At 31.9% G+C, this 20,556-nt stretch overlaps 2 protein-coding genes and 1 long non-coding RNA gene across 12 annotated transcripts; all 3 read right to left on the reverse strand.

Annotated features, from left to right (window-relative positions):
- Positions 1-2,578: 2,578 nt before the first annotated feature.
- Positions 2,579-4,565, reverse strand: LOC145125295 (SH3/FCH domain protein). Of its 2 annotated transcripts, XR_013715917.1 has the most exons (5): positions 4,393-4,565; positions 4,191-4,273; positions 3,762-3,852; positions 3,535-3,635; positions 2,579-2,803 (listed from the first exon to the last, which is right to left on the reverse strand). XR_013715917.1 is itself a non-coding variant. In XM_079060771.1 (4 exons), the coding sequence occupies exons 1-4, from the start codon at positions 4,425-4,427 to the stop codon at positions 3,605-3,607; spliced, it is 240 nt and encodes a 79-aa protein (XP_078916897.1). In that variant the 5' UTR covers positions 4,428-4,565; the 3' UTR covers positions 3,385-3,604. The 2 variants fall into 2 exon arrangements, 1 of the variants encoding a protein (XP_078916897.1); XM_079060771.1 differs by lacking the exon at positions 2,579-2,803 and having other exon boundaries at positions 3,385-3,635.
- A 4,407-nt stretch (positions 4,566-8,972) lies between these two features.
- LOC145124005 (uncharacterized) lies at positions 8,973-14,576 on the reverse strand. Of its 9 annotated transcripts, none has more exons than XR_013715428.1 (9): positions 13,882-14,576; positions 13,646-13,791; positions 13,423-13,495; positions 12,852-13,271; positions 12,145-12,765; positions 11,087-11,925; positions 10,732-10,819; positions 9,753-9,877; positions 8,973-9,211 (listed from the first exon to the last, which is right to left on the reverse strand). It is a non-coding gene; the product is annotated as an uncharacterized LOC145124005 (long non-coding RNA). The 9 variants fall into 9 exon arrangements; XR_013715432.1 differs by having other exon boundaries at positions 9,086-9,877; positions 12,149-12,248; positions 12,351-12,765; positions 13,882-14,575; XR_013715431.1 differs by having other exon boundaries at positions 9,086-9,877; positions 12,145-12,248; positions 12,351-12,765; positions 13,882-14,575.
- A 1,042-nt stretch (positions 14,577-15,618) lies between these two features.
- LOC145125393 (uncharacterized) lies at positions 15,619-17,739 on the reverse strand. Its single transcript, XM_079060854.1, has 4 exons — positions 17,577-17,739; positions 17,446-17,511; positions 16,217-16,939; positions 15,619-15,953 (listed from the first exon to the last, which is right to left on the reverse strand). The coding sequence occupies exons 2-4, from the start codon at positions 17,464-17,466 to the stop codon at positions 15,897-15,899; spliced, it is 801 nt and encodes a 266-aa protein (XP_078916980.1). The 5' UTR covers positions 17,467-17,511; positions 17,577-17,739; the 3' UTR covers positions 15,619-15,896.
- Between the last annotated feature and the right edge of the window lie 2,817 nt (positions 17,740-20,556).

A 20,556-nucleotide genomic window follows, 5' to 3' on the forward strand; every position in this document is an offset into this window, starting at 1 on the left:
GACACATGGAGGCAACCTGGACATTTTCAATTATTAGCGACTAACGACAACGTAAACCTTAAAGCTAGATTTTTTTGAGTAAATTTGAGAACGATATTAAATTCTATCTCTTTTTCATAAATCAGATATAATTATGATTTAATTTTCCTGTTATTCTTTTGCCGTTTGGCCCGTTCATGATCTTTTCTAAAGAATGATAACGAAATTGGATTAAATTATCGTAGATAATACTCCGTATTCCTTTATAAAAATCAAATATTTTCATTACGAGTAAATTTAAATTTTGAAATAATATTTGCTGACAATTCTTACAATTAACCTTTAAATTTAAGACCAAATTTGTTAATATTTTTGTTATAACAGATTATGACATTTTGGTCGTCACATGGAACTGGTTATTATTTCGCCACGCGTGGAAATATTTCATTTTTTTCAACTTTATGTTATATCACTTTTTATCTTCACGAGCATGGTTATTTTCTTCACATATTATCACTTTCTTATATTATAAGCATTATAAATTATAATCGTTAATCCTTTGTTTTTTTTTTTTTTTTTTTTTTTTTTTTCTAAAACAGGTTTTATCCTAAATTAACTGATGATTTATACATAAGTTTATTTTGTAATTTTTCTAAAGATGTCATAGTTTTTGGGAAAAGGTTACTTGGTATAAAATGTCATTGTTATATATAAAAATATTGATATGGGTTGGTTGTTCAGTGATATATGTGCAAAGAGAATGCCCATCCCAAACATCATCCTTGTGATGTGCAATAGGGCAATGAGTAACAAACTATCTTATCAAGATGCACATCCCAACACTAGGGAATATGGAAGGACATAAATATTATAGCACCCAATTTTTAAAAGCAACTTAAAACAATTTAAATAAATCTAATAATTTTAAAACAATAAGATAATAAAAAGAATGATAAATAAAATAAATCTAATAATTTTAATTGATAAAATATAAATATTGAGTCAAAGTGTAAGAAATTTGGAGTTGACTAGGTTAAAAATAAGAAAAACTCATGTTCAACTCTTATTTAACTCACTTAATCTCAAAAAAGATTAATATTGTTAAGAAATAAACTGGATAGGGTTGATTTAGTAACATAAAAGCTAGTAGATAAGTTTGGGACAATTTAGAGTTAAATGGGAGAAATTGGAAACTGAGGGACCAAAGTTGCCAAAATTGCAAACTTTTGAATTAAACACTGAAACCTCCCAACTCTCTTCGTTTGGATCGATCTACAGCTTGGAAGAGAGACTTTGGGATACGTTTTTGAGAGTTGAAGGAGGAATGGAGATCATTTGAAGTGATCTTGAGTTTGGTGCTTTAATCACTAAAACGAGCTTAGGAAGGTAATAATCTTCATTTATATTCTCCAATTTAGTGTTCTAGGATTTTATTTTATTTTCAAATTTGAAATGCCATGATGATTAGGCATTAAAATAAAGTCCTAATTAAGATTTAATCAATTGTTTATTAATCTACAACAACATCCTTTGATGTTGCTTAAAGTTCAATTTATGAGTTTGTTTTGAAGCTCATAAACCCTATGTTAGTGAAGTTTTTATTTAGAGCTTTGGAAAAGCGAAATTGATATCTTAGCTGGCTTACAATTATGTTTTGTATTCTCAAATTAAGTTGATCAATCCAAATAATAAGGCTAACAACTTCTATTTAGTCAATTGAATGATTTTACGTTAAGCTTGGAGTTCATGTGTTCTTATGATGATTTTGAATCTAGATTTGTAATTTTGTATATGAACTGGCTTGATTAGTTTGTTTATTAATTCATTTCACTAATCTAGTTTGGAATTATCATTTAGAATCACAACTTTGGAACCTACTTTCAGTTATTGATGATTAACTCTTTAAAATGAAGCTTACGAACTCCTTTTTGTTAATGTTGATCTAAATACATTTGATCTTCATTCATAGCTTGTAAATCATTGGATAATTAATGATGATGTTAAGATGTTAATTAGTGTTTAAAACAAGTATTCAAATGTTAGTAATCATCCACGATCACTAGGAGTTGAAGGAAGGGAGTTACAGTTGATACTAATCTTTTGATGTTTTAAAAATGTTTTAGGGGGTTGACTTTGGGATTGGATTGTTGACTTTATCCAGCACCTTTAAGAGTTGACTCCGTGAATGCTCACTAGACTTTCCAATCCCAACTTATGTATTTTGACATGTATTCATAATAGAATATTTGAGTAAGTCATAAGGTAGAACAAACTTCACATCTTGTTTAACAAGTTACACTTAAGTTTTGGGACCTTGTTGCTAATTTGAACATTTTAACATTAAAATGAAATTTATTAAACTATTTTCAAATAGCTCATTCGAGAGAAGCTTTTTCAAACCTAAATTTTTTCAAAAAGCATGCTAATCAATAAGTTCTTGTAATGAATTTCTTCGTTGATTTGGTAGGTTTCATAGATTATCAACAAACTGTAAATAGACAACTTATACAAACATCTCACAGAAAAACAATTTGCAAAAATCCGTTGCCCTGGAAATAAAAAGAGCTTTTCCATTTCAAACATTTTCATGAAAAAAAAAGCTCCCAAAGAAACCCAATAAATGACCAAAGTTAAAAAATTGGGGTTTAATGTGGTTATGTAGTTCATGAAAAGATGAATCATCTTGTGCACACCAACTGCTCGATGAAAATCCTCATTAAGATAACTCTTCTACTATATTTGGCATCATTGTCAACCATAAACAACCCTCATGTATTTGGAAGCCCTTTCTTGTACACTGATTATGTCTTACATTATTTTTCACCTAATTATTTTTAAATCATACAATACACAGGACATGAGAGACCATGATGACAGGTACTGCAATTGGGAAGCATTGTCCTGCATTTGACATGCATTGGGACCAAAACTGGTAAGCATTGTACTGCATTTAACATGCATTGGGACCGAAACTGATGTCAATGAGACAAAAATTGCAACCTTTTGTCCCATCCAAAAAGGTAGAACAGGGTGGGACAAAGATGCACTCTCAATCTATCGTTTGTGCAAAAGACGTAAATGCCCTCCAATTCAATCTAGTTCAATCTTGTTCCTTACGGTGTAACATACACATCCTAACAGCCTATGAATCATGATATAAATCAAAATATAGAAAGTTCAAGCGCACAAACAAGTAGAAGCAACAAAATCCTCAAAAAGTCAAAAACATTCTTCAAGGTAATAGCATAGAAATGAAAGTACGTTCTTATTTATGTAAAAAATAAAGTATATTTCACAATTTTCCATGTTATATATTGCTAAATGTAAGTAGCTTGTTATTATGGGTAAAAAACAAAACACATCCCATTTATAAAGAATCATATAACAAAAAGATACGATAGAAAATTGATCATCCAAAACTGTTTGAAACTTTGAATATTGAGTTTTCATCCCTAAAGTTTCATAATATTGAGTTTTTTTCGGGTTTATTTTGTTCTGAAGTAATTACCAATTAAGTCCAACAAAAATGAATGATAAACATATGCAATTTAATACCAGAGCATAATACTGCATTCGATCCACACCCATGACTCCATGAAAGCTTCATGTGAAATGATCTGCTGATTCATTTACTCTCACTGTCATAAAGATCTGATCTGAACATGTTTGTCAAGAAAAAAAAAACTACATGCCAATAAAAGAACAAAAACAAACATCTTAAAATAAGAACAAGCTTTCAAAAGCAGGTTTAACAGTGTAAAGAAAAGAAGAGAAAAGGATACACCAAGTAAGTTCCATGAGCAACAGCCCCAACCAAAACTGCTGTGAACAATCGATCCCTCAAAACTGGCTTGTGTCTCAATGTAAGTCGAACTGAACAGAAAAAAGAATCGTAATCTGATTAAACACAAGCCATGAAGAAGTTAAATGAATCAACACAAACTTCACAATCACATTCAATATTTTGCCAAATCGTTTCCTTTTGGAATAACAGGATGAGACAATTGATGTCAGACATAATACAACACCATGAAAGTTTAAGCTTTACAGATACCATTAGAATCATGTCGATCTTCAATTTATCGAAATTCAATGTTTAGAAACGCAAATAATTGGAATTGGAAAAACCCAATGCGTGCAGAAATATTACAATCGAACTATAATTTAATTAAACTAACCAGAAAAATCGACAATAAATTGTATAAACTTACTGAGAGGAAGAACAGGAGCATAAATCAGGGGAACTAAAAACTTAAACGGAGCTCCTTTACTCTGTCGCATATAAACACCGTCGCTACATTATTATCAACAGAAACAATTGAATTAATACACGAACGAAGCAGTAAAACCCTCTCACTTTTCCTCGCCTGTCTATAATTAATGGATCAAAATACATGAAATCAAAGAAATTACCCATCGGCGGGTTGAGAAGATGATGATGACGACATTGCAGGGGGGAATTCTAACGAAATCAAATTTAGGGATCGCCGATGGAGATGCCTCCGATCTACCTTGCTATTACGGCTCCAAAAGCTTTTTCGAGTTTCTTTGCTCTTTCTTCGAGAAAAAAGTTACTAGGGGTGTTATTTTTGTCATCTTTGACGTCCATCAAAATATAATGTTTATAATATTAACTATGAATAAATAAATAAAATATTTTATTAATTTAAGACAAAACTGCAAGAATATGTCTATGGTTAGCTCAAAAATGTTATTTTGATCTAAAAATATTTTGAATAGTCCTAAAGGTTCAAATTTTTTATTTTGTTGTGAGTTTAATCCAATTTATTTTAGACTATTTTATAATGACAATTTTGCTTTTATTTTTTTTTCTTTTTCAGTTTTTTTTATTTAAATACTTTTCTGATTAAAAGAAAAATAAAAAAGAAATCTCTCTCTCTCTCTCTCTCTATATATATATATATATATATATATATATATATATATATATATATATATATATATATATATATATATATATATATATATATATCTATTTGGGTTTGTCTTTGATAAATACCCAAGAACATCTTCATAAATTCAATAACACTCAAAACATTTTCATAAACTCAAGAATATCTTCCGCCACCGCCATTGTTCGACGAGCGTCTGCCACCACCACGTCTGCCATCTCCATCTCCACCTAAACTTTTTCTGTCATTTCATATCCACCTAAAAATCATTCCAACAACAAAAACCATACACAAAATCTAGGTTTGTTCTTGAGTTCGCCCCTAAAAATCATCACCAGAAAGCCTCATCAAGACCTCAAGAACACACACTCACATTCAAAAACACATTCATAAACCCCATGTTTGATGAATACACACACGCAATCAGATTTGATGAAGGGTTTTCGGATGAACACATTCAATAATAAATTTATGAACCCTAGATATGAAGAACACACACGAACAAAATTAGATCGAGTTCATGGGTTCTCGGGTTCTTCATCTGAAATCTATGAACGAAGAAACCCCTTGGAGGCTGATTTCTTCTTCGTCCCTGTCTATGTTTCCTACAACTTCAACACCATTTGCATGCTCCTAGATGGGTTCGTATCTTCAAAAAGCAACAACAAAAACACTCTGATTTCTTGTTGCGATTGGATCTCAAACCAAATTAGTTCGGATATGGAGGCGGGTTAAATAAACAAGAAAGCCCTATCTCTTTCCATCTATGTGTTTCACTAACCTTTCTCTCCTTTCTACCCTCGTCGTCACCGAACAACACCCTTTGATCTTGTAACGTGGAACTGTTTTTCCCAAAAAGTACCTCCAATCATCACTATGTGCCCCCAAATCTTCACATCCACTATTAACAACGATCTTATTCCAGTTTTCACTTTCCTGCCACATGCTCTGTTTTACCTTCAAAGATTTGGGTTTCGGGATTTAAAGTCATTGGCTTATCAAGATTGTGTTTTGTTGGTGTTGAATGTGGAGAATATGTTGATTCTGAAGTTGGATTACTTGACTAGACTTGGATTTACGAAAGGGGAATCAATTTAGATGGTTTTGAGGTGTCTTGGGTTGTTTATTTTTAATTTTGAGAATAATTTCAAGCCAAAATTTGTGCATTTTGATAAAGAAACTGCACAAAGAACACCTTCTTTATCTTCATCACCACCAAAAATTACCAAAAAGCTTCAAGATGTAAAATTTGGAGGCTAGGGTTGCTTCAGTTTGAAAGGGAGGTGATGGAGGTGAGGGTGAGCAAACCCTAGCCATCACATCCCTTAAATAAGGCTTAAAATCCAAAAAAAATTGGGTCGCATGATGGTCGCCACCACGTCATGGCATGGACCTTGCCATGTCGTGGCGTCCAAAATGATGTGCTTTCGCATCGGGTGAGGCCACATCGTGGTGCCTTTCCCACCACGTTGTGGCCATCTAAAACCTCAAAAATTAAAATCTCAAATGCCATGAAATCAAAGGAAGCATATACCTAGAATCAGTGTTACATTTTCCCCTTCCTTTCCTTTTCTTTTGTAGTAGCTGGACTTTGGGTTTCAGATTGAAATTGGTTTGTATTAGGGCCAAAACGGGGTTTGGGATTTGTATTGGGCGGATGGGATTGGTATGGAAATGGGGTGAAGTTTTGTGATGACATTTGTTATGAAAAAAAATTATTGTTGTGGTGACATTTGGGATTGGGTGTACATTGATGGAACACCACTATACATCGGGTTTGAAGAGAAAATTATGGCTTCTAGTTGTGGGCGGTAAGGTGGTGGTGACGAAGGATTATATGAGAAAATGTTAGGGGTGGTGGTGTTCAAGAATGTGGGTTGTTTGGAGAGTTGTTTGAAGCCATTTTGAGAGAGATAAAAGAAAATGGTAGTAAGATGTTTGATGTAGTCACCTCGGTAGTAAGATGTTTTTGATGTATAAAATAAGGTGCTAGGATTTTGTCTCAAAAATAATCCATGGTCTCGTGTGTGTGTGTGTCTATATATATATATATATATATATATATATATATATATATATATATATATATATATATATATATATATATATATATATATATATATATAGACACACACACACACGAGACCATGGGTTATTTTTGAGACAAAATCCTAGCACCTTATTTTATAGATCAAAAAATAAAAAACAAATAGAATAATAAAGAATAACAAAAAACAAAAAAATAGTTTTTTATTAACTTTTTTCATTTTTATTTTCAAAAAAAAATTAAAATAAATATTTAAAAAATAAAAACAATCAACGTATTAAAATATTAAATCTCTACTTCTCTGGCATAATAGCTTAATTGACTCCAAAATAATGTTAAAGAGGTTCGTTAACCACCGTACTCCCTCTTCTCTTAGGCACATCCGCACAACAATAAGGATTTGGTCTGGACCGACGACTTTGTCCTTCCGTATCCTCCTTAATGTTATCTTCACTACCTCACTCTCAATCCTAATGATCTCAATCCTAATGATGGGATAACCATTGGTCGTCTAAGGATGCTCTCAACAATCCTATCTCTAAACCACGAAGAACCATCATTAAATAGGAATAGAAGTAACTGTCTCATTTCCTCTTAATATCCTCTTCTTTCACTAAAACTTGTTAGTTGTCATATTTAATATATTTTATGTTTCCTAAGTCCTTTTTCCCTCTCTCTTTGTGGATTTAGTGAACTTGTAGATTCCATTTTCTTTTTTTTAGCCCAATCTCTTGTACATTTCGTTGTATGCTGTAACCTTTGTTTTAACAATTGTTTTCTTTGCTTCACTTTTAGCGTCCTTGTATCTTTTGATTATCCTCACTCTTTCTTCTTCACTGCATAGTAAAAGCTCTTTGAAGCAAGTTTGTTTTGTCTTGACCTTAGCTCGTACCTCGTTCAACCACCATGATTCTCTATGCTCATTGACATTCCATGTCGACATCCCAAGGGTGTTTTTGGCACTCTTTGATGGTTTCGACCATATTATTCCATAACAGTTCTGCATTTGTTGTGTGAGTGGCTCCAATATCCCCTTATGCAATAACCATGTCCTTAAAATCCTCTACTACCGCTCCCTTTAAGTTTTTCAAAAGAATCATAGGTTTAGCTACTTTCGCTCCCCTATGTGGGCTCCTACGCAAGTGAAAGACCATGACTATATTAATCTATGTTGTGATGCACAAACCTCATACACAAACACATTGCAGTCAATGCATGCTCATTGATCTTGTTTACGAACCAGAATAAAGTCGATTTGGGTGCAATATCCCCCACTTTGAAAGGTAATCAGGTGCACATCCCTCTTTTTAAAGGAGTTTAAGATCATCATATTATGCGCAATTGCAAACTCAAGCTTTATTTTATAAAATAATATCGTTTAACATTGACAAGTAGACTCTCATTCATTTAATTAATTGTTTTTTTTTAAATACTTTTATTTATCCAATGATGCGAATTTTCATCTCCCGAAAAACTATCAATATTCAAATCCTGACACTACTCAGCCTTGTAACCATGGATGTTCGTCTGCAGTGACTTTAGGGCACGAGACAAAACCTCATGTTTACAGCAGGGATTAATCGGTGCTCGAAAACTGACCTGGAAACCCTCGTTAGGGAAGTTCCTTTCAAAAAAAAAAATTTATGCTCATGATTTTCTTTTTCAAAATTCGTAAGTTTGAGTATACTTGCAAAATCAAGGCCAAAATTAGTGAGTAATTTGGAAGAAAAAATAGCCATGCAAATTTAAAGGTTTTTTTAGCAATTTAAATGTTTATCTTGTGATAAAATATGAAAATATGGCTATATGCGTATACTCAAATAAAATACTGTATGATATTTTAGTGAATAACTCATTTAATCTATTTGATTATATAGACTTGTTAAAACATGTAAATAAGTCATCAACCCATCAAAATAAGGAACTTGAAAGAAACTACTATTACCCAAGGAACAACATTTACACCCTTGATTAGAACTAGAGGGAAATTAGCTGCGCCTTTGGCACTGTGTTTTTTTTTTCCTTATTTCAAGTTGTAGGAAACGATAGAACATATTATAATATTTATTAAAACATGTCATATATATAAAAGGGGTGTTCATACGAGTTACATAGGAAGCACTAGATTATATTTAGAAAGGCAAGATACTTTAACACAGCAAAAGTTTATTTATACCAAAATGCATTAAACATACAAACGTATTATAGCAACCTACTTTCAAGTCTTTCCATCTAATGTTTCCAGTTCTATTCGCAAAATCTTCTGTACCGCCTGTAAAAAACATACAACACCAAATCATATATAACTATAATGTGTACATGTATATGTGTGTAAAAACTTACCTTTTTGGACCCAGCATAAATGTCAATGCTTACAACATAAAATGGGACTAAAAAGAGTGTAAGTAGATTTCTATTATGGATAACTAAATTAAGTATAGTATCTATATTGGTATAAGATCAAATCTCTATTATATAACCAGATCAACTCATTACCCTTCGACCTTTTATTTCACAATATAATTCTCAATTTCACATCATCCGTTGTCAACTTATGAACCCTCATATATGTTTTCATAGTAAAATTGTTTAAAAGAAATTTTTTTTATCTATTCTTTTCTATTGGAAGTACAAAATAAAAATCAAAATCAAAATCGTATACCCCAAGTAATCACAGTTGGATATCATCAATCACCTATGTGTATTAACTATTAATTGCATAATCAGCTGATGTTCAAAATTATGAAGTTGTGACCACAAATTTATTTTTGAAGTGACCAGCTTCATAAGATATTATCAGAAAACAAAACAACCTTCAACCATATCATTTTTGTCCATGCGGTTTCTCTGAAGACCATGTCGTCATAGCTTGCATATCAATATCTTTTTCTGCTAAGTTTACAACTGAGTTGTTCAAAAACTGTGGAAGTCCTGAAATCTGAAATAATTACATGAAAAATACTTAATTATAACATTTTACATGTAATTGCAATGCACTTGTGTTTCCTTATAGGTAATAGCAATGTATTTTACTTTTTTATACAGAATAGGAGAATACTTACATTTTTATCCATTATAGTAACATACTTAAACTTTGCTATGAATATAGGTAACGTATTTTATGTGTTACATAATTTTAATTTTTATTAATGGGTTAAACTAAAAAAAAACGTTATATTTTTTTTATACGGATTAAACCTCAAAATTATTTTTTGTCAGAAAAAGACCTTGTATTTTTTTTTATTTTTTCAGAAAAAAACCTCAACTTTGTATTTTTTTTCCAAAAAAAAAACCGTCAACCTTCTTAATGCTTCGAAAAAAACCCTCAACTTTTTTAGTTTTTTCTCGAAAAAAACCTTACATTTCTCAATTTTTTTGGTAAAAAATGACTAAAAGGACCAATTCGGGGAAAATGAAAAAATTCAAGTTTTTTTTTTCATATAATAAATAAAGGTTTAATCCGGGAAAAAAAGAAAATATAAGTTTTTTTTTTTAGTTTAACCCTTTATTGATAGAATGTAGTATGGGTAAAAACTAAAAGTAAACTACATTTGCATATATTACATTACTATTTTTGGCGGTTTATAGAATATTTCCTACCTAAAAAAACCACCTCTGATAAAAGTCAAAACATTAGTCAACAAGAACTGTGAAAAATGTTTGAAATTTATTATAAATCAGATTTTTTATTAAATAAAACCTAAATAAACGAATGAAAATAGGTATAGTTTTGTAGACATACTGCAACAATGGTAAATATTTTTTTACTATTATGGAAATTCAACAACTTACCTATACTTAGAAGAAGGGGGATCTTGATCTATGTGATGTTGTAAATAACATAAACCTTGCACATCCATGTAAAAATGAAGATTGAAAGCTACATATCAATAATTTTTTTTTAATAATTTAATCACCACAAACTAAAATGACCAAAATGGCCCCACAACCAACATAAGGGAGGATGGAAATTCATAAACTGTCATAAGAGTAAGGAAGTTGATGCAGGGGCAATTTTGGAATAAAAGTAAGTAATAAAAAGTTTTCATAAGATCAATATTTGATAAGAGTAAGTTTATCAATCATGATGATGATATTACAGAAAATGAGTAAAAAACCATTGTCTCATTAAAGGATAGAGATAAACCTTGTCACAAACTTGTCAGGATGTTGATCTGTCCTCGAGGTGGACTGCAGGCTAATTGATGTTGCATTTCCAACTCCACCATCAATAACTCCTCCCATGGAATCAACCCTAACATTGACTAAAATCAAAGATCCTGAATCACATCCATGCGTCCCCATTATAATAACGTAGAAGCGTTTCTCTCCCTTTCATTTCCAAAAAAGACCATCATACCCTTTCTGCTTATTATTGCAACATATCATATTATAATATATTTTTTAAGGGGGTGTTAACCATATATATTATGTTCCCTGTTTCGAGTTTTATATTTTAGGGTCAGCTTAAATTTTTGATAAAAAACAGACTTAAAAAAACCATAACAGTAGCTTGTTTTCTTGTTCTCGAAACACCTACAAGTGTTTGCCATTCATTTTTCCATTTCTTGTTTTAAATGATGGTGAGAAGCTGATAGGAAATGAGTATTGTTGGACCCAAATACCATTTAAGCAAGAATTTTATAGGTTTTGTCTAGAAGGCCCAGTAAAGGGCAAAACAGGAAATTCACCTAAGTGGGCTAGGATTATAATAAATAGAGAGAAAGGTCACAGTAGAGGGATGTCTAGAAATTTGATAGTGTAATACTTTTGTATTGGCTCTTAAGCTTTCTGCTTAGAGAGGGAGATTCCCTGGGCAATCTTTTAGATTGTGTTATCATTTAATCAATTAGTCTATTTCATCATCTTCTTTCTTTCATTCTGTTTGATCATATTTCATCAAACCCTAATTTCTGTTCTTCATCAGAAGCTTCTGAAGACTGTAGAGCAGGTAGTTCTTCTAATTTCACACCTGCATTTCTCTTCCTAAGAAAAAAATAAGATACCGATTATTTACCTTAAGGCTAATGATTATCCATACTTATTGGCCCAAGAACAGAAGGCAAATGAATTCCATGGATTACAAGATATAATAAGATTTTTCAAATCCTTAAAACACATTTCAACTCTCAAATCTAAAACTTCATTCGTGGGCCAAATCAAACAATGTATAAAAGTACAAATATTGCTTAAAAAAAGTTATACCCACAAGAACAAACATATTTTTTTCTTTCTTCATTCGTGTTGTTGCTTCAAGCAACAGGAACCTTCTCCCCATCTTCAATGAAGTAAACTGCACTTTCAGGAGCCTGCAATATATTCAAACATTTACAACATCCTAAATTACTATCTCTAATTATGGAGATCTATAATAGAAGTAAGAAGCTTATTCTAAATAAAGAAGACCATACCAACTTTTGCATAGTAAGTTGAACCCAAAAAAAGCGAATCTGGAAAAAATAGACTACTAAAAAAGAAACATGTTGAAGATTCATTTTATCAACAGTAACACATACTTTGGGTTTCTAATATTTTTGTTGCTTGAAAATAGAGATTCCGGGTTTCTAATTATGAAAATGGAGGTTTGCAGGTCCATTTTAAAAGCAAACCTCCATTTTCATAATTAGTTAATAGTTTGCTTTTAATAGAAGCCAGTAGAAAGGGTGCTTTTGTGGAGGTGAAGTAATCTATGAAAATGGACCTGCAGAAAGAAAGAAATAAAAAAACTATTAACCAATTAATTAATAAATTCTCATCATCCGTGGACATTTTCATCTAGTAAAAATGACTCTTTTGCCCTTAATGAAGCAGAAGGTATCCGCTGTTCTGTAGATGGTAGATCAAAGAAAAAAAAATTCAGTGTAAATGCTTGTAAGAAAAAGAATAATAGCAATTCCGTCTTTTTTACTTACCGGTCTTTCAGAGTCGAAATACAATCTAGGATCTGTCTTTGAACTATTAGACGAGGTAAGAATGGGATTTACTCTTCTTGAGCTCGCATCATCCCACAAATAATCCTCTTCCTCTGAGTTCTTCCAATTCCTACTCACTTCACCGCTTCCTTCTATAAGGTTGTTGATAGGTTGTAATTTCACATCAGAAATTGAAGATTCATCAAGTGAATAATTCGAAGATAACCCATGTCCATTACTTTCAAGCTTGGATATTGCATCTGTAGTATTGATCTCATATCCATATCATGTCTTTTCAAGTCCTTCTTCACATGCTCTTCCATTGGACTTTCCAAAACTACCCTCGGAAGGGCTCGATGTATCATAACCAAATTCATAATTCTCGTGAGTAAGATCACTCTCTGGATCTCTTTGTGCCTGCTGACATGGCAAAGCATAAATAGAACATTTTTAAACATTTTTGTCAACATCAAATTAACTAAAAATACAAACTGATATAACCAAAACATCATAGTTGAATGCGCATAAGTCAAAGTAGCTAAAAAGAACAAAAAGTAAAAAAGATGATTACTCTTTGGAACAATATGTCGAGTAGTTGGTAAATTCAACCCGATGAGGTGTTGATGAAATACAAATGGTAAATCCTGAAAAATCAATCGAAATCTGAAATTAATCAAACAAACCTAAAGCGGATTACTCATAAGATTAGATCGGGAATGAAAGCAAGAGAGAAGAGATGACACAAATTACATGGATCGATGAAGGGGGTGATTTGATGCAGGAGGCGGAGATACCTTTCATGAAAGAGCCCAAGGCTGGAGGCTGGATAAGGTGAGAATTAGTGGTTGTGTTCCAAAATCTGGTACACCGACAAGAAGCAATGGGGTTTATGAGAAATTGAACTTTTGAGAGCTCGCCTTCTGATCGTTCCTTCTTCCATCTGTGCATTCAATTGGAAAGTTCAATTTCAATTATGCACACACAAATCTAGATATAAAAAATACATATATGTTTATGAGAAAAGAAAAACTTTTCTGTAAGGAGCCATCAGATGTTCTTCAAATGAAATATTTGTCATCCTCTTCTTCTTCGTGACGATGATTCTTCACAATCCTTACCATCAACTCCACTTGCTTCTAAAGAAACACAAAATTTTATCATCTCATAAATGGCGCAATTAAGGCAAACAATCTGAGTGCCGATCATCGTCTGTCGCGAGGTGCGGGTCTGGTAAAGCGGTGGCAGCGAGGGAACAATCGATTCCGGACGATTTTGGGGATATATCTGAGCCGAAGACAGGACGCCGATTTCAAGTGTGTACTTGGATTTCATAAGCCCTAATTCGAGAGACCATAGCCGATTAATAAGGTTGATCGGTGGTTCAACTGAGATAATGTTCAATTTAGGGAAAAATATATGAGCAATAGATATTGGCATAAAGAAGGAGGTTATCTAGCGTTGGTCTAAGCCGAGATGAAGCAGCAGAGCGAAGAAGAAAGGAGAGCAGGGTTATCGACTGATATCCAAGAAAGGGAGCCTCAGAATGAGAATAGATCTAATCACAGGAGAGATAATAAATGATGTCCATGGCGGTGCAACATCTGATTGGGTAGAAGAGGCGGTGGTGGGAAAAGTGGGATAAGAAGGAAGAAAAGAATGCGTTTGATTGAGAAGAAGAAGTTGGGTGGCAAAAGATGAAAGAGAAAAAAGTATCATATAGCTAAGGTTTTAGGAATTGATAGTATATATAATGTTACGATGGTATCATGTTAGATTTAAACTTTTTAATTTCAATTAATATCTTGAATGTTGGGAAATTGTCATAAAAGTCCCAATATTTTCGGAAAAATTTCACTTTGGCCTTAATTTTTTTTTTGAACATTAAAGTCTCGATTATTTCATTTTGGCTCAAGTTAACAAAAAAATCTTTTTTTTTCCTTTTAATAGGAAATGACATATTATCGTCTAAAATCAAATAATCGAGACTTTTTTAGTTCAATTTCTTTTTGGGACTAAAATGAAACTTTTTCGAAAATATTAAGACTTTTCTAGCAATTTCCCCTTGAATGTTGCCAAAATAATAATCTTTCCTTTTATGGTTGAATTCTGAACTCCAATCTTTTCATCTATTAAACCCAAGCTTCTAAAAAGTTTGTCATGACTCTAAGGCTTGTGCGTGTCGCCAAGCTTTACCAAAACGCCGCTTTAACTCATATATGTGTATAAAATAGAATAATAGTTGAAAATACATATAAAAATATTAATTATATACAAAATTGTCGCCTTAAGTCACGCCTTACAAATGACGTGACTCGCTAAGGCTCGGAAAAACTTAAAGCTTGACATTACCGTCAAGTCACGCCTTACATTATTTAAAACCTTGATAAAATCAAGTTTTATCATACCTTTTTTGTTTATACCTTTTTTGTTTATGGAAAAACGCTTTATCTTGGAACAAGTCTTATTACAAAGGATTATCTAATATTTAATCATTAACTATCACATAGTCTCTTTACCAAATTTTATAAACAACAATTATACATTATAAAATCGATTTTGATAAACTTTAACAATTTACAAAGAAAAACAAAATCCATGTACAAGTTTGCAAACACCAACTATATACGGTTTACAAAATCAGACGTGCACATAAATCCCAAGTTTTACAAAACTGCCATCATTTCTTTTCTTTTTTTCTATCTATTTTCTCAAATGTAACCCTACTTTCTCAAACATGAATCATCTTGAGAATAAGGACATTCATGTCTTTTGCACAGACGAATCCATGTTCTATATTTCACTCTTTTTTTTGGCTTTATGGATGGAATAAAATGTCTCTCCTAGTCCTATACATATCAAACATCATACAACATGTTCTATTTATGTTATGTTCTATCTTGTCATGTCTTATGTGTAATTACAGACAACACTGTACCAATAAGCAAAGATAACAATAATGCCAAGTAAAAAAAAACTGTATTTTTACCTAAAGTAAAACCTTTTTCCAACATCAACTGATTCTGCACGTGTCACATTTGTCCAACATCAACTTACTGATGCAGAAGCAAAAGGTGTACAAGCAAGCAAGCCACTACTTTGGCCCTGGAAAATAAAGGGCAAGCATCAATAATTCATAGATGCTGTTCAAAAACGAAAACCAGAAGTTCTTTTAATTATAACAATAGAAGCAAAAATGTACAAATGCTTTTTACAATTATGTGAAGGAAAATTGAGTTTTACCAAGAAAAGAGTCAGGTTGGTTGTCATCTATTACAAGTATTACTACTAGCTGAAGAAATTAAGTTTTTAATCTGAATCAAATGCTCATCATTTGATATATGAAGCAACATACGAAGATTTGTTACCATTGTTTCTTTTTCCCATGTTAAAGGTCCCGATGCATGTAATGCCTCCATTGTGCATCGATATGCATTCAACTCAAGTCTATGGATTTCATCCTCCAATGAAACACACCCATCATCATCATCAACATATTCCATTTCACAAACGGACTCTGCATCACTATCACGCCTTTCAATATCTTCAAAACAATCAGATCCATTATAGCTATAAATGCTACAACTGTCACTAGAACTCATGACACTTTCAACTTTACAAGAATTCGAGTTTAATGTCTTAAACTTGTCAACAACAATCCATTCACCATTTTGAAAAGATTGTGGCACACGGAGTTCTGATTTGGTTACTTTGAGCTCTTGAGAAGATCCAACTAATCTTACAACAAATTGTTCCATATTCAAAGCATTCAAAACAATTGCCATCTTCCATGAAAGATTGTGAAAGACTTCAACTACATCACCAGGAACCCAAGATTCTGGGGTTTCTAATAGAGGGGGACAAGGTCGAATGGATTTTGGAGATATTTGTTGCACATCTTCTTTGTTGGTGAAACCAGGGTAGATATCATAACTCACAGTATAATTGTCTCCATTGTTGGAAAATATCTTAGCACAACGCCATGAATGGTGACTAAATTTGTCATTCACAAACACCTCCACGATACTTCCTTTCTTGTATTTCATGATGTGTAAGATTTGTCTTCTGTCCCAAATTGTAGTCCTTCGAATCTGTTTGAAACAAATTCCAAACATAAGTCAGTTTTTTATATGATTAATCGAAATTCATAAGATCAGAACTTAGGCGAAGGTATTGGGATAGTTCATATGTCAATTTAAATGAAGAACACAATCAGATGTCATTATAGATAATGTATTGAACCTTTTGTATCTTAATCAATAACAAATATAAAGTTCAAAATTATAGATAATTAAGAGTTTACAATCCGAATAACTCAAAACGAACATTAAACATCATCGAAACGTAGAGATTAGCGTCAGAACAGTTAATACATCGCTTTTTGAAACGAAGAACACAATCGAAATCTCAAAAGAAACTAATCCGAAACGATTAAATCGTTATATGCAATTGATTCGCTGACGAACTTAAAACAAGACCAAGCATCACTACGAAGTCTTAAACATAATAAATCGAATGACATTATAGATAATCAAGAGATGCTAGAACTTATAACGAATAAAATTTTCAAAAAAAAAACGAACATTAAACATCATACAAGAAACATAGGTGTGGGCATCGGCACAGTTGATATATCGATTAAAACGCAGAACACAATCGCAATCTGAAAAGAAAGTAATGAGAATCTATTAAATCGTAAAGCAGATTCATGATTGATGGTAGTAATACCTTCTGAATGCGAGTTTGATGTTGCTGATAGCAGCGTTGTTGTTGTTGTTGTTCGAAGAAACAGGAATTGTGGGAGGATGTTGCCAACAGCACAAGAAGTAATGAGGAAACAAATGACTTGTTTGAGGAAGGTTGGATTGTTATTGTGCGCTTGGTGTGTACTCCGCATCTTTCTCTCCGTTTATTTTTATTTTTATTTTTGCTTAATTATCGAGCAAGTTATAAAAATGAGAAAATCGTAAACATAACTATTTGGGGAAAGCTTTTAATAAAGTGCAACTATTTTTCTTTTTACCAAATTATCACGAATTTTATACTATTATACTTATTGCAAAATTATCTAGCGGGATTCATAGTACTTTATTATTTTATACAATGAAAACTGTTTTGGTCGAATTTTAATAAACTAATTTTGTAATTAAATTAGTAAGTGGGGTTTGATATTTTTGTAAAAAAAAAAATTATTTAATGTTTAAGATTTGGAAAAATGCTTAAGATCTTGAGTCATCGGCGCGTTGAGGAGAAACAAAATGAGCAGCTGCATAAAGTCCAACTTTTTTCTGGACCCAATTATATATATATATATATATATATATATATATATATATATATATATATATATATATATATATATATATATATAGGCTTAGGTTATTCTATTAAAAGTAATTATTGTGTTATTGTATACATAAATGTGGGCCAATCAATTTTACTTATTTTAAGAAGGTGATTAATACATATTATTGAATTAAATATAATTGAAAAATATCATCTAATTTACTTACAATGGTATTTTAGTTAATTAATATACATTTAATAAAAGAAAATTACATATTTTAAGGGATTATAGATTCTACTAATTTTAAAAACCCGATTTTACGAATTATAATTCTTTTAATTCGTAGATTCTAACAGAATATGTTTATGAGTATATTCAAAAATAAAAATATTTTTGAACTATAAATATAAAAATATTCTTGAACCTATTTCTTGATCATGACTTTAAAAACTTCTTGTAGAACAACAAATTCTTGAACAATCAATTGAAAAATAAAAACGAAAAATACATTATTTCTTATAGAATACAGATAACAATTGTTAAGAATTACATTTATTGTTAAGGAATAAAACTAAAAAAACTTTCAAAACGGGAAAGAAAACATCAAAATCTAACAACGACACTAATACATTCTAAAAGAATAATGTTGTTTGGAATCACTTTCAATTTTGTGGTCCGTTCTTCAAGCATCAACTTCTGTGAAAACAAAACCAAATTGTAGTTTAGATTCCAATAATGCATTAGCAAATGAAAAATAAAAAACTAAATTTCTTTGGAAAAATATGTGGACTTGTGAATTGCACCAAAACCAATAACCAAGAATTGTAGAACATGCATAAATCAGTGAGAAAATATTCATACTCCATTCCAACAGAATTAGAATTCATGATTCCATTCCAACAGAATTGGAATTCGTGATTCCATTCCAAAAGAATTGGAATGACACCAATATCATCCATTGAATCATCTACAGAAACAAATTCATTTTTATCATATAAGAAGAAGTAAATTTGATATGAAAATAGTGACAAACTACCTTCACTTTGTACTTTACAGATTTCTTACCCATCACCGTTAACAGCCTTCAAACTCCCAAAAAACATCACCCTTCTCCCTCCTTTATCCCACCTTCATCACCAACGAATCTACCTTAAACAGCCACCTGTGAGAACCCAAATCACAGCAGCCAATCGAAACCACCCTTATTCCTCCCATTGTCTCGTGAAAACTGCCACCACCGAACCACTCAGGACCACCTTATACCACTTTCCAGCCACCACCATCACCAAACACCCAACCTTATAAGTCCATTAACCTCCGCCAAACCACCAGCATTCATCAATTCTGCCAATAAAAAAATAGAAGAGTGTGGTGCTATTCGAATCAGAAATAGAGGAGGAAAAGGGAGACAATTACGTCCGATTAATCAACATGATTAAGGAGCTGTTAATTTCATCGATCGATTGGAGAAGAGAGAAGGGAGCTCCAATCATTTGGCTTCTGTCGACCGGAGGGAGGAGACGCGAAGAAGAGGAGGTGCGATTTTGGGAGGTGTCGATCGGATTTGAGAAGTGAAGAAGGAAAAAATGATACTGGCTTCAATTTAGGGTTTTGAATCTTGATGTCGATTGAATGTTATAAATATATCTGTGCTTCTTGCGATTTACTAGGAATACAGCTAATATCTAATTATATATCTATTTTACCATAATTAACTAATAATAAGATTACTATAATACCCTTATATTATTTATTAAATGATTTGATTTATCTAAAATCTGATTGGTGCATACAATAACACAATAATTACTTTAAATACCTGAACCTAGCTCTCTCTCTCTCTCTCTCTATATATATATATATATATATATATATATATATATATATATATAAGACTTATAATATCGATAAAGACTTTTTTTTCTGGCTCGTCTAGAGCATTTGAGGATATTTAGATCATCAGGACTAGCCTTGAGCTAGCCCAAGATGTTTGGACAGTGATTAATTGTAAATATTGATGATCGAGGTTCTGAATAATAAAATGTTCAAAATTCAATATTTGTGATTGAGACAAAGTTAATAATACGGTTATCTAACAATAAAGAAATGTTCATAAATGTTTTTAAGTGCTCAAAAAGTGTATAATTCGGTAGAGTATGTTTCAAGATGAATGTCGTGTGTCCAAAGTATGCATTGTTGTAAAGAAGTTTTAAGAAAGAGTGTTAATGCAAATATACTCAAAAAAAGTTTGTGGTGACTTGGTAAGACATGTGGAAGATATGGTTGATAACTTATTAATCCATGTTCAAATTCTAGTACTACTCAGCCCTTGCGGTCATGGAGGTTCGTCTGTAGTGACTCCAAGACATAAAGATATAGGGGGAAAGCTCTAATCCTTTAGGGTCTCCGACACAAAACATC

The sequence above is a fragment of the Lactuca virosa genome, chromosome 7 (assembly GCF_052849685.1).
Source record: "Lactuca virosa cultivar CGN04683 chromosome 7, Lactuca_virosa_CGN04683_v6, whole genome shotgun sequence".
In the NCBI taxonomy this organism is placed as follows: domain Eukaryota; kingdom Viridiplantae; phylum Streptophyta; class Magnoliopsida; order Asterales; family Asteraceae; genus Lactuca; species Lactuca virosa.

What these genes read in the sequence shown, in the direction of transcription:
- LOC145125393 (XM_079060854.1), bottom strand. Translation starts at nt 17,466, where the DNA reads ATGCCCACACCTATGTTTCTT. An exon ending in TGCCCACACCTATGTTTCTT is followed by an intron (nt 16,940 to 17,445) that starts GTATGATGTTTA and finishes TGTTTCAAACAG; the next exon opens with ATTCGAAGGACTACAATTTG. An exon ending in CATGGGAAAAAGAAACAATG is followed by an intron (nt 15,954 to 16,216) that starts GTAACAAATCTT and finishes TTTATTTTCCAG; the next exon opens with GGCCAAAGTAGTGGCTTGCT.
- LOC145125295 (XM_079060771.1), bottom strand. Translation starts at nt 4,427, where the DNA reads ATGTCGTCATCATCATCTTCTCAACCCGCCGATGG. An exon ending in TCTTCTCAACCCGCCGATGG is followed by an intron (nt 4,274 to 4,392) that starts GTAATTTCTTTG and finishes ATAATAATGTAG; the next exon opens with CGACGGTGTTTATATGCGAC. An exon ending in TGCTCCTGTTCTTCCTCTCA is followed by an intron (nt 3,853 to 4,190) that starts GTAAGTTTATAC and finishes TTTTCTGTTCAG; the next exon opens with TTCGACTTACATTGAGACAC.